Genomic DNA, 13,311 nt, shown 5'->3' with positions numbered 1-13,311 from the left:
TAAACTGAACTGAACTGAAAGGTACAATACCACCATTTACATATGACTTTGCCTGGGTCACAGAACTCATAAGTGACACTGCTGGAATTCAAAACCAGGCAGTCTGGCTCAGAGCCTGCATACAATACTACTAACACTACGGCCATGAGACGTCTTGATACTTATATGATGAACCTGAGATAAATAAAAATAAACTCTCTTCCATTGAGATTTGGTTGGTTGAGAATTAAAGAATTAAATATCTAAAATGAACAAGCTGGTTTGGAGCGGTGACAGACTAAGAATATCTATTCAGACAATTCCTACTCTAAGGGGGATCCTGGAGAATATTTTGAAAGAATAAAAGTGGAGCTAAAAAAAAAAAAAAAAAGTGGAGCTGAAGCGATAGCATCATGGGAACACATACACATGGGGAAATGAACTGAGTATCACAAATGGATATAAAACCAACAAAGAAGGAAGAGGGACTAGCATTAACTATCAAAAGCTATCCATCTTCTGTAACACAGCTCATTCACTTCTAAGTAGAGCATCTAACAAATTATAATTTGTTTCACTAAGCAAAAAAAATCTCACTTTCATCAGGTAATGGAAACAACAAAATTATTGCCTTATACTGGATCTAATTTAAATCAACCAAGAAGACTTAAAATGACAGGAATCTTGAGAGGTTATAACCACATTATACATTTATGAAAGCCTGGGCATAGTCTAATGTGTCTCCACTGTTTTATAGGGTAGTTTCAAAGAGTCTGAAGAAAGACAGGCCCAATTTCATGGCATGGGACCTGAGAAGGGAAGAGAGTTGGAAAGATCTCAAAAATTCCTACTACAGAATTGCAAAGGATTCTGATTCATAAAAAGTGACAAGGGACCTAATGCCAAGTAGTTGTCCAGGATTCTTTCTGATGAACAGATTAAAAAAGTCACATTTATAAGTACTGGCTAAGTTTCACAATGAGACAAGGCTTAAAAACTGTACAAATTCTTCCTGTAGACTTTAGACCCTTCCTAGTCAATGAGAGAGCTTATTCATTCTCAGATTATTTTGTTATCTTTATCTTTTACCTCCCCTTAATTATGTTTCCCAAGCCTTGGTCCTCATATTTACTCTTTTTCACTCTTATGTTTTCCCTGGAAAACATTCATATTCATCACTTCACATATTCATACCTCAAATCTCTTATTTCTCATGTCTGCCCATTTTCTTTTGTTCTAAATCCAAGCATCTAAGAGACTAGTTAGGGTAATGCAATCTGGATCTTCTACGTGAGTTGTGAGAACTAGTCAAACATAGAACACTGTATCCCCAGTGCCTAAAAGCACAGAGCAGGCATTATGCAAGCATGTGATGGATGAATCAATGACTGGTAGGGGAAAACCTCTGCTACTAACACGAGGAGTAAAATATCTTTTGCAGCATTATAGCAGACATTTAATATTTCTAAAAAGATACTGCACTGTTCACTTAATAATAACTTCTCTAACAAACTAAGCAAGAGTAAAATGAACAGATTCAAGAATAACTTTCACCTATTTTGTCATATAGGTTACCATTTGGGGGACCATAAATTCACCTGAATAATGAAACAAAGGTGAATGCAACATAAATATATCTCCCCTGGAACATGCTTCTAGGAACTATCTGTCTAGTTTCCAATATTCAACAGACTTTAGCAAGGTGCTCAGTTTATTATCCAAAGAAAAGCAAATGATTAAGTCAAGTAAATAAACATTTATATACCTTCTAAAGAGAACAGAGCTTTTTGATGACAATTTAGGGAGTAAACGTTAGCACTCTAAAGTCACATTTTCTTACTATTTAATTCTCACCTTCACAAGAACAGCCTTGTCTTATCAACCCCACCATCAAAGAGGTACACTGATGACACTTGGTAGGAGTAGTAAAGGATTTGACAAAAAACTGATGAGTCTTGCGCTGCAAAACAAATGGATAAAAATCATTTAAAGGATTTTCATAATGTGAACCTCTGTGAACACACCAGCTGCTATGTTTTCTAATTCAAAATTAGAATGCTTTCTAATTCCCTTCTATAATTAATATGCTTCAAATATTTTTATTAGACAATATTGAGCTGGAGTGTTCTAAAGATAATATAAGAAGTTAAATGATAATCAACTGCTCTTGAATGCCACTTGAAAAGTTATAAAATAAATTGTAGTGTTTCCCACCCCACCCCCCCACAAATTTTGACTTCAGGGCTTTTGTAATTCCTCAGATTGTTCTTTGGCAATGAGTTGGGTAAAAGTTTCCATATTTATACCTATATAAAAAAAAAATTGGCTTTTATATCTTTTTATGAAAGACAAAGAGTAACTTAAAACTCTTGTCCCTACTATAAATCACGTATTTGATTTTCTGGGACCAAGAACAAATAATATGTTTAACAAATATCTTTCCTCCTTTGGAAGCAGGCAGTATTACACGTGAGCAGATAAAAACACACATGTATTATTCCAGAGACAGACTGAAAACCCAGCATTTAAAGCAGTCATGAGCTCTGGTCCAACCTCAAACCAATCTATTTTAGGAGTTCCTTGGGACCTAGTTTCAAAGCAGCACTGGGATTTGACTTTATTCTAAGTAGAATACAGACTATCTTTCAATGGCTTTATAATTTTTGTATGCGGCTGATCAAGTCAAAGTGCAGACATTGTGCCAGTATTTCACTATCATCTCATTTAATGGAGACAATGTCTCTGGGAAGATAGGCGTATTTCTTTTTATAGATGAAGAAAGTAAGACTCAGAGAGACTACGTAAGTTCCTGATGAATAGTTAGCTACTGGTAGAGTTAAAAGTCATGCCCAGATTTGATTCTGCCATTTTTCAAAGTCTGACTATTCAAAAACATGTAAATGAAAAATATGATCTTAAAAAAAAATCAGACTGCATAAGACATAGTTAGGTCAATACTAAGGGCCGCTATGCCCTTAACAATGAACAAATACCTAATTTGTTAACATCACATCAATTTTTGCTCAACATTTCTCCTGTATACTGATCTTATTCTTAGTTTTTTGCACTTTTAGTAACTATTTAGAGTAAGATTTCTAGTGCTGATAACTTTTTCAGTTGTTCAAAATGAATTAATGAAACAATTCAGTTTGTTACTAATTTGTTCTGTAGGCTTTTAATACAGTGAAAGAGTAGTCAACTGCTCAAGGTAAGTAACTCTGTCCTTTTTTTCCTTTTTCCAAAAGATAAGAAGACATGTTTGAAATGACAGTAATAAAACAACTGTGCCAGTGACAAATTTAACAGTATTACTTCACACTATCCAAAAATTACTTACAAAACACATTTATTATATACTTTTTCTCCAGAGATCTACTCAGAATATTATAATTTTAACTGAGTATGCAGCAATAGGAAATATAAACAACGTTTTAGCAGAACATTAATTTTAAATGATCAAGTGGTAGATGCTGGTTAAACTGTAAGATGTAGACATGATTTATTAATAAAGATTAAAAAGGCCATGTTTCACTAATTCCAACTGAGGATAGTATAATATATAACATGTGCTCGTGCTAAGTTGCTTCAGGGGTGTCTGACTCTAGACTAGGGTCTATTCAGTCCTAAGTTCTAGACGACTTGGCTTCTGGAGGTTTCTAAGATCCCCTTTCTTGTCTTCTGGTCAATATCTGATTTCTAATCCTTCCACAAAAGGTAGCTGGAGGAAGAGAAAAAAAAAAGTCTAGTAAAAGGGCATTAAACCTAAAGCATGAACACATTAATTTTAGGTTATGCAGTAATTTGGAGTAAAATGAGAAATAACTATAACCTCAAAATTTAAAGAGGTGGATATGAAGAAGTGTTCTTTTCATTCTAATTTTGTCAGTGCTGCAGACTTCAAGCTACTCAGTGGATGAGGTAAAATACTTTTAATACAAGATGTGAGAACAAAGTGGAGCCAATCCTTTTTGAAAACTTACAAACTAGTGGTTGTACATAATTAGGATTCAACACTATACAAGACAAGTAAAGGTGACTTTATCTGGAGCAAACCTTTCTTAGATAATTTTTAAATAACTTTTTTCTTCCTTTTAAATACTTTTATATTGAGATAATTGTAGATTCAATCTTTTAGAAACCATGAAGTAACCTTTATTTTGTGGAGAGGGACAACAGGTGTACAAAAATTAAGTTAATATTCAGTCCACCAAATGTTATCACCAGAGCTTCATGGAGACCCCTCTAATTTAATTTGGTCTTACTTAAAAAAAAATTCACCCTGAGGATCCACTGTCAATCTTTCCCCATGAAATTGATCACCCAATCTAATGTGATCTTCACAGGTCCTTGGATATGTATATATCCTTAGGAATTAGATATATTTGGGTGTTGATAACTTATATAAATGTGATTTTGTTACACTTCAGCCATATTTTACCTATCTTTCTATTTCCAACTCTGCTAACATAAACAGCAGTAAGCATCTCTATGGTTCTGTGTAAAATTTTTTTCTTCAGGAATGAGACGATTGGGTTAGATGGTATATGCTCATTCCATACTAACAGACTTCAAAACAGTGACTTTAAGAAGATGGAAATAAAGCAAAACAATTTGCATGTGTGCCCTACCTTTCTCAGTGGTGATTATTTCCATTTATATAGAATTTATTCTCTTTCTCAGGTTTTATGTTTGTAATTTTGAGGAAACCAGTAGTAAAAATCATGGCAAATACAAAAAGCAGAAGAAATCCATTCTCTCTCTCTTTGTTTTTTAGAACACACCATGCTTATAACTAGATTGAATACCTTCGGTGGAAAGCCAGTTGAACCAGGGCATCCCTTTTTCCTTAAGGTTGGTGTATGAACTGGAAGTGGAGTAGAGTCTACAGTCTGAATCCAGGGGAAAAGAGGAAATAAATGTCATAAAACACTCCATCTACTTCAAACATCACTAAAAATAAATGTAAGTATAGCCAAACAAAATAGCAATAAGAAAAAATTATCTCAAGGAACTAAAATTCTCACTGTTGATAATTTAAATTCTGTCTGCAATATCTACAAATAAAACATTAGTATTTGTTCAATTTGTAAAAACTACTTCAATCTGGAAATTTAAAAATAAGTAAGTTGTAAAAACTACTTCAATCTGGAAATTTAAAAATAAGTAAGTTGTAAAAGAGAATCTATAGATGAACATAAGAAAGTCATAGCATCTCATCTACATAAAAATAAGGATATTAAATTTTAATTTTCAAGTTCAACTGAAAATACCATATTAATTCTATAAAATATCTGAAAGAGTTTTTAATCAAGATTTATAATAAAAATATTTAGAAGAATCCTTTAACTCCTTTGACTTCTATATACAGAATGCATATTACACACATGGAATACAATTCTGTGGATTTGTGTGTTTGTGTGCAGAGATTAACAGAGAGTGAGTGAGCACCTGTGAGACAGATACAGAGATATACTGATTGATGGATTGATTAGTGGGATTTTGTGAAGAAAGTAATTTCTAAGAAGGGAGTTAGATTATTTAACATGATTGGAATTCAGAACTGACAGAAATTTAACTACAAGTTATATCTTTACTTTATGCAGTATTTCTATTAAGATATTTCTTTGAATGAAGGATTTTACTGGATGCTATTGTGGAAAAAAGAGAGATCACTTATTAGCAAAGTGTAAAAAAAATACACAAAGAATGACTTCCTTTAGGATGCTAAGGAAGCAAGAGGAAAAAGCTAGCTTTGTATAAAGTTACAGAATATTCTAAAATATTAAGAGAAATAATGAATGGTCCCTTTTTGTCTCTGTTACTATGTAAGCTCCAAAACCCAAATATTTTATACACATGATAGCCTTAAAATGGAATTTAGGTTGGCTTCTCAGAGTTTTCTATTTAATTGTGAGTTTAGTTCTAATTTCAAGCTTGAAAAAAGTATTAAACTCAATTTAATATTAAAAAAAACATGAAATAACAGAGAGGAATACAAAACCTTTTTGAAAGTTAATAAAGAAAAATTCACAGGAAACAGAATTGTCACTTGAATTTACACAGAAAGTCCAAGAGAACTTTTCAGAATTAAAAGGAGTGAAGTAGGGGTGCTGAATCCAAGATCAACAGAATTCATAAAGAATAGCAACACCTAGTTTAGAAAACATTTTTAAAAGATCCCATTCACCATAGCAAGGAAAACCTTAAGGTATCTAGGAACAATTCTAACAAGCAATTTGGAGCATATTCATGAAGAGAATAATGAAACTTCATTGAAGGGTATAAAAGAGTACCTAGACATTGTTCATAGACCAAAAGGCCCAATACCACAAAGAGATGAATTCTCCTTAAATAATCTTATAAATTTAAATCCAATCAAAAGCTTTACATGGAACCTACATGCTGAACCTAAAAATCATATATAAAACTAAAGGGTCAAGAAGTAAAGGAACAAGGTACTTGGGAGTGGCTGATCATAACCGGCATCAGGAATTATTTGAAGGCTACAATAAGACAAGATGACATTGGTGCAGAAATAGACAAAGAGAGCGATGAAAGAGAACAGAGAATCCCCAGACAGACCCATTTATATAAAAAGCAGAGATAACTTTACAAATCAATAGAGGAAAAACAGGAGAGCTGGTTGTTCATATGAGAAAAATAGATTAGTACCCCATTTCTCATAATACCTAATGACAAAGTTTAGTTTGTTTAGAGTCCTAAACACGTAAAAGCAAACTTTAAAAACTTTTAGAAGAAAATATGGAAGAGAATCTTTATAACTGCTGCATAGGGAAGAAATGTTTTAAAAAGACAAAAAGCTGAAGTCATAAAAGAAAAAATTGATAAATATAATGACATTAAAATAAAAACTGTTGCAAGACAAAAAGGTATAAAAAAATAAAAATTTTAAATAAGCCACAGGCTGGAAGAAAATATTTGCCACGCATATAGCCAGCTAGGCATTAGTATCCAGGATACACAGAGAACAATTACAAAACAACTGGAAAAATAATTCAATAGAACAACGGACAAAAGACATGAACAGGCAAATCACCAATGGTCAATAACACATAAAAAGATGATGAATAACACTCGAAATCAGAGAAATGCAAATTAAAACAAAAATGCCACTCAATACCCATCAAATAGATAAAAGTCAACGTCCGACAGTACGAAGAGTTGGAAGAATGTGTGGAAATAGAGGAACTCACTCACACACACTGCTGGTGGGAGTGAAAATTGGTCCAACCACTGTGGAAAACAATTTGACAAGATCTAGTTAAAGCCGAAATGCATATTCCACACAATCCAATAATTCCACTTCTAGGTATATAGGCTAAACAAACTCTGCAGGTGTGCAAAAGCAGACAGCTGTTAGGATGTTCACTTCAGCATGAATTGTAATAACAAACACTTGGCAACAACCTAAATATCCAACAACAGGAGAATGGATAAATAGTTGTGGCATATTCATACAATGAGATATAATGCAATAGTTACAATGAATGAACCAAGTGGACATGTATCTTTAGAAGATGTAGATAACTTCTGTGTAAAATTTAAATATACAACAAACACTATTATATTACTGTTTATGAATACAAATGAAATAAACATGTAAAAGTAAGGAAGAAAAGGAGTACCTCAATTTCAGGTTATTCAGGTATGCCTGGGAAAGGGGAGGGGGAATGGTATAGGGTAGGATGTTTCAAACTGGAATATTTTCTTTCTTTTTAATACAAATTTGGAGCAAAATGTTCATACATCTTAAATGTGTGGATGGTGGTTATGTGGGTGGTTATAATATTATTTTCTGTATGCTTGAAATATTTTAACATTAAGATAAAAATGTATAAACTCAAAATATCAAAACAATGATAACCTAAAAAATCAGATGGTGTCATCAACTTAACCTGTCTGAGGTAGTATACACCATGGGGCTGGAAAAACATCAAGTTAGAATACGACTACACCTCAAACTTCACTTCAGACAGCTTTCCAAAGGGGACTCTCTGATTCACCTGGAATGCCAGACACAGCTCTGAAGACCAAGTGGGAGGCAAAGGAGCTATGTCAGAACTGTCATGTTTGAGTAAATAATCAGAACTGCATCTGAGTCTGGAGAAGGCAATGGCACCCCACTCCAGTAATCTTGCTTGGAAAATCCCATGGACGGAGGAGCCTGGTGGGCTGCAGTCCATGGGGTCGCCAAGAGTAGGGCACGACTGAGCGACTTCACTTTCACTTTTCACTTTCATGCATTGGAGAAGGAAATGGCAACCCACTCCAGTGTTCTTGCCTGGAGAATCCCAGGGATAGGGGAGCCTGGTGGGCCACTGTCTCTGGGGTCGCACAGAGTTGGACACGACTGATGCGACTTAGCAGCAGCAGCAGCTGAGTCAGGATGGCATTAACTGAGGAATACTATATCCTTCTGACTTGTTGAGAAAAAGATCTCTGTTGAGAAAATTGACTAACTGGTTGTTTAAAATCATATACTTACTTACGGTGCAAATACCACACTATTTTTGCATTATTAAAAGGCATGATTTAGTCGCATACCTGTTGCTGATTAACACTTATAATAACTACTGAGTTGCCAGCAGTGGCAGTTTTAAGTTCTGCTTATGAAGGAACAGTTATGTCATATCTTCATTAGATTTATTAGAATTAAATTATGAGAAGGACACCTGACATTGCCATGAATCTATAGCTTTTATCTGATAATTCCAAAATTCACGTAACTCTGTCCTCTGTTCAATATAGCGCTCTACTTAAAATATAGTTCACTTTAAAATCAAAAAGTTCTTAGCTATTTCAGGTTGAAATTGGGGGGACCCTTTTTTACTTCAGTTTTACAATCCTATCTATATTATCAGTCAAATGTAATGATCTCCAATATGCTGTGATTTATTACACAAAACATTTGTTAAAAGGAGGAGAGTCAGATTTCACTTGTTTTCGCAAGTCCCTCTTTCCTGACACAAGTGAAAAACTGAGGAGCAAGACTGCTCCAATGAGGCACCTTAACTGGCTCAGCTTCACTAGATGTGGAAGGAGAGGTGGACCTTGACTGGATGTAAAACTTGACGTTCGGATTCCGTACATATGTGTTCTCAACGGGATCAGTCTAGGAAAATAAGTCAGGAAAAACAAAAACCCAAGACATCACTTTTAAACAATGTGTAGCTCTTAGTAAATTTCTTCAAGGCATGATCATGGCAACATTCTCAAGAAAGGAGAATAACAAACTTCAGTCTGAATATTCACAATAGGGATGTGTCATTATACAGACGCATAACCACTAGCTTTAAAGAAAGGTTAAGATAACAACATTTACAGAATGCTCCAGTCTTCACCACTCATCTGTTACTTTGAGCTACTGTATGTTCTTTACTTGTATTTCACAAAATAAATCATACAAGTGAAATAAATGCAGAGTACGTAACAGAAATATGATCTGCAGATTAGGAATAATTTTGTCCTTGGTAAGAATGAAACTTGGTTTGCTATAAGGCATTAGTTGAAAGGAAAAGAAACTAACTTGTCAGCTTTGTCACTAAATTAAATCCTCTTTTTATTTTGCAGCAGTAGAAATATTCACACTTATATTCAGTTGCACCCTTTTAACCAAGTATTTTTAGTAGCTGAAGATGCTTTGGGTTAAAATTTAGCATAAATGGTCCTATGGAGCACACTGATTGATGATATATTCAGCTTTGCAATTTTCAGAATTACCAGGATTGGGTTTTTTAAATGAAAGGCAATGAAGATGACTTGGGAGGATTAGGAAACTGGTTTCAAATATGTTGTACAGCAAGAACAATGCTTAGATTAGTATTTGCTGTAAACCATCATTTATTATGGATCAATAATAAGAGCAATCAGCTTAAGGATTTTAAATATATACTAAAAAGGTTTTTTAAAAAAATTTCTTTGTTATTATTATGGTTCCTGTTTCAGGGACTGGCTAGCTGGCTGGCCAGTCCTGGAGTGACCCTCTGCTGGTGCCTACATGTGGCCTCCCTTGGTAGTGGACATGGGCAGGTATTCTGGCAAATTATAAGGAAAGACTTTGGTGGGGCCAACTAAGATGGCCACCAGCTGGCCCTTAAACCATTAGCTGTCAGATTAGGGAGAGGTGGGGAGAGGAGGGATCCCAGGAAGGGTGCCCAGGGGCTTGGAGTAGCAGCCACATACTAACAGCTAGGAGAGTACTTCATATTTTAAAAACTGAACTACTGAACTGACACATCCCAGCTGTATGTTAGCTCATTGTGTGAGATGTAGATAATTTCATAAAACTAGTATGCCTTAAAGGTAGGGAAGCCAGGCCGAAATTTCTTCTCTTGACTCCAAACTCAGTACTCTTTGTTGTACCAAGGAACCTCCACAGCAGACATATTTAAAACGATTTAAAGATCATGGAGGCTGACAAGGAACTTTGACCAGGAACAGAGAGTAAGGAAGCAAATGGAACTCCAGACAAATTTTGCCTAGCTCACAATTTCACAGAGGGACAGCCATGGAGAAAGTTATCCATCTTACCTGTTAATCTGAAATATGACCCTAGGTTGGGAATAAGGCAAAAAAAGTCTTTTATTTTCTAAAAATCTCCTTCTGGTTTCCCTAAGATTATATAAATTGCAAGCTGATAAAAAGTTTATGGGTGAGTGGGTTCAGTTAAAATGGAAATGATAAGCAAAGCAATACTGATACATTTTACACTAATAAGAGTTTTAAAACTGATTCAAATAATCAAGAGTTAATGATCTCATAAAGTTTCAAAGAAGTGTCCAAATAGAGGATTTGCTACTTGAAAAAAATTAGATTATTTTAAGAAAATGTAAGCTTCTGACCTGTCACACAGAAGCCTTTAGCTCACAGCTTAAAAGACATAAAATCAGAAGTTCCTATATGAAGGATAATGCTGTTTAAAAAAGGTGATAAAGAGAATTCAGAAATGATTTGGTTCTATTTAGATTGAAATAGATTTTAAAATAAGACAGTGAGTTAAGACCATAAAATTCTTCAGGGAGAAGAAAATTTAATATAGCTAATATAGTGGCTTTGTTCCTCTGGGTCCAATTACTTTAAAAATCTTCAAAAATGAGAAAGGTAAGAGACTGCTGCTTCTAATAGTACTGGCTGAAACTTTAAAGCAGGCCTGCACTTTGTGCCATAGGGACACAAGCCGACAGAATTTGGACACACTGTTTTATATACTTTCTTGTGCTAAAATTGGGATATACCACTTTAAGCCATATGTGTTCTAATGAGAGGTTCACATCATGACAACTGTCAAATCTAAAAATCAAGTTGGTAGCTAAAATATTTACTAACATACTTTATGACCCTATGAAAATGTGACATCATGACAGTTTAATATTGGCAAAGGAAAAAAAAACATGATCACAGCTTAATCCATAATTACATAAATCAGTGACTCTAAGGAATGATTGAGGCTTTAAACACATACCTCTTGGCCCTTCCGAAGAATTACTGTCATTTATAAATCTTTTTCTCCTAACACATTTTTGCTCATCAATAAAATGAAAAAACAACAGAAATGAGAACAGATTTTAAAATTATTTTCCTAGTTGAAAGAGATCAAAACTGGTTATTCAGGAGTGGAAAACATTAAAATTTTAAAAATAACTCATCCTAAATACAGTAAAATAGAATAATGAAAACTTCCACACTAACTTTTTGGAGCTTTATGCTCTTAGAGTAAAAATAAATTCCAGAGATTAAACAAAATGAAGTTAATTTTGTTTAACAAAATTCGAAGTAAGAAATACTGAAATAATATTTGAAATGGCATTAACTGACCAAATTAAAGAGGTGAACTATGCCATTTACAATGATACTGTGATTTAACAAAAAACATGCATATATAAGTGAAGTTTAAAAATTACCACTTTATTTTCCAAGTGTGTTTCTCATAAAAACAAGGACACAAAAGTTTGGTAAAGATGAATAAACTCACGGCAAAAAATATCAAACTTAAAAAATATCAAACTTAAAATATCAAAATATCAAACTTAAAAAAAAATTTCCCATGTATTTTAAAAGACTAATAAAAGCTAACAGCTAATTAGATTATTAGGTTTTAATATTTCCTTTCCTTTCTGGATTACTACCAGTGTAAACAAAATCTCAAAAGAGGTTACCATTAACAAGAAAAATACAATACTGCTTACATATTCCCTTCAGCAAAATGTTAACCCCAACACAACTATGGTTTGAAGATGCTATTAATTTTATCTATAATTACATGCTACCAATGCCTTTACACTTAATGGCTGATTCTAACTACTAAAAGAAATTAATTTTACTAAACTTTCAGAATACTCAATGATTATATGCCAGGATTTACAGATAGCCTAAAACTAATTTTAATAATTAATTGGCAATGATTTAGGTATAATATGACAGCAAAGCAATTGATTAACAGCATTTAGCTACTTTTACCTTTGAAACAAATATAATTAATATTATATTAAAACTAAGGAAGTTAAAAATTCTTTGTGCTATAAAAATAATTATAGCATTAAATGTAAGCAATGACTTAATGCAGGAAAAGCTAATAAATATGATATACCAAAATATCATAGCAGAGATATCTTAAATTGATAATTGAGTTTATGATTATAGAAAGAATGATAAAACGGGAAAAATAATAAGGAACAATAAATAGCTTATATTAATTGGACAATATATTGTAATATAATCCAAAGGAAGATCTTGGAAACAGATCTTAACCGAATGATATAAGCAATCTTGGTTCGATCCCTAGGTCGGGAAGATCCCTTGCAGAAGGGCATGGTAACCCACTCCAGTATTCTTGCCTGGAGATTTTCATGCACCGAGGAGTCTGGTGGGCTATAGTCCATGGGGGTCGCAAAGAGTCGGACATGACTGAGCAACTAACACACTAACAATAATAAGCAATTCACTCAATATTTTATAAGCTGTGATCTACTGAGAAACCTCTTTATGTGAAAGTAATTCTATTTTTTGATTAACTGATTCTTTTTTCCAAGTAAACATACTTTAAGGAGTTATTCTGATGAATAAGTATTAGAAATATTTACTATACTTTAATGTCACTTTTACTTAATGCTCTACTGCTTGAAAAAAAAAAGCAGAAAATCCTAATATCAGCATATTATTCACAATGCATAACAAAGTCATGTAAAAAGTCCATAATGTTTCCTGAATTTATTAGGACTTCTCTGATGAATAACCCACAAAATGTGTTTTTAGAACAGTATGGTGAAATAGAAAATTTTTTCTGCTTTGGCTCAGATCTGATTTTTAGATGAC

General features: G+C 33.5%; 1 protein-coding gene across 14 annotated transcripts in view; it reads right to left on the bottom strand.

Annotated features, from left to right (window-relative positions):
• CDC42BPA (CDC42 binding protein kinase alpha) overlaps positions 1–13,311 on the bottom strand; it is a 299,246-nt gene that overhangs the window by 35,236 nt on the left and 250,699 nt on the right. For 9 of the 14 annotated variants that reach the window (XM_040263627.1, XM_040263629.1, XM_040263631.1 and 6 more), the window contains 2 exons: positions 4,785–4,868; positions 1,834–1,939 (listed from right to left, as the gene is read on the bottom strand). In XM_040263627.1, coding sequence (XP_040119561.1) covers positions 1,834–1,939; positions 4,785–4,868 — 190 coding nt within the window. Of the gene's footprint in view, positions 1–1,833; positions 1,940–4,784; positions 4,869–9,007; positions 9,113–13,311 lie in introns of all 14 variants that reach the window. The other 5 variants (XM_040263625.1, XM_040263632.1, XM_040263626.1 and 2 more) reach the window with 1 other exon arrangement.

Source organism: Oryx dammah, unplaced genomic scaffold, assembly GCF_014754425.2.
Source record: "Oryx dammah isolate SB20612 unplaced genomic scaffold, SCBI_Odam_1.1 HiC_scaffold_21, whole genome shotgun sequence".
Classification (NCBI taxonomy): Eukaryota; Metazoa; Chordata; class Mammalia; order Artiodactyla; family Bovidae; genus Oryx; species Oryx dammah.
This window is presented reverse-complemented; position numbering and strand designations above follow the sequence as displayed.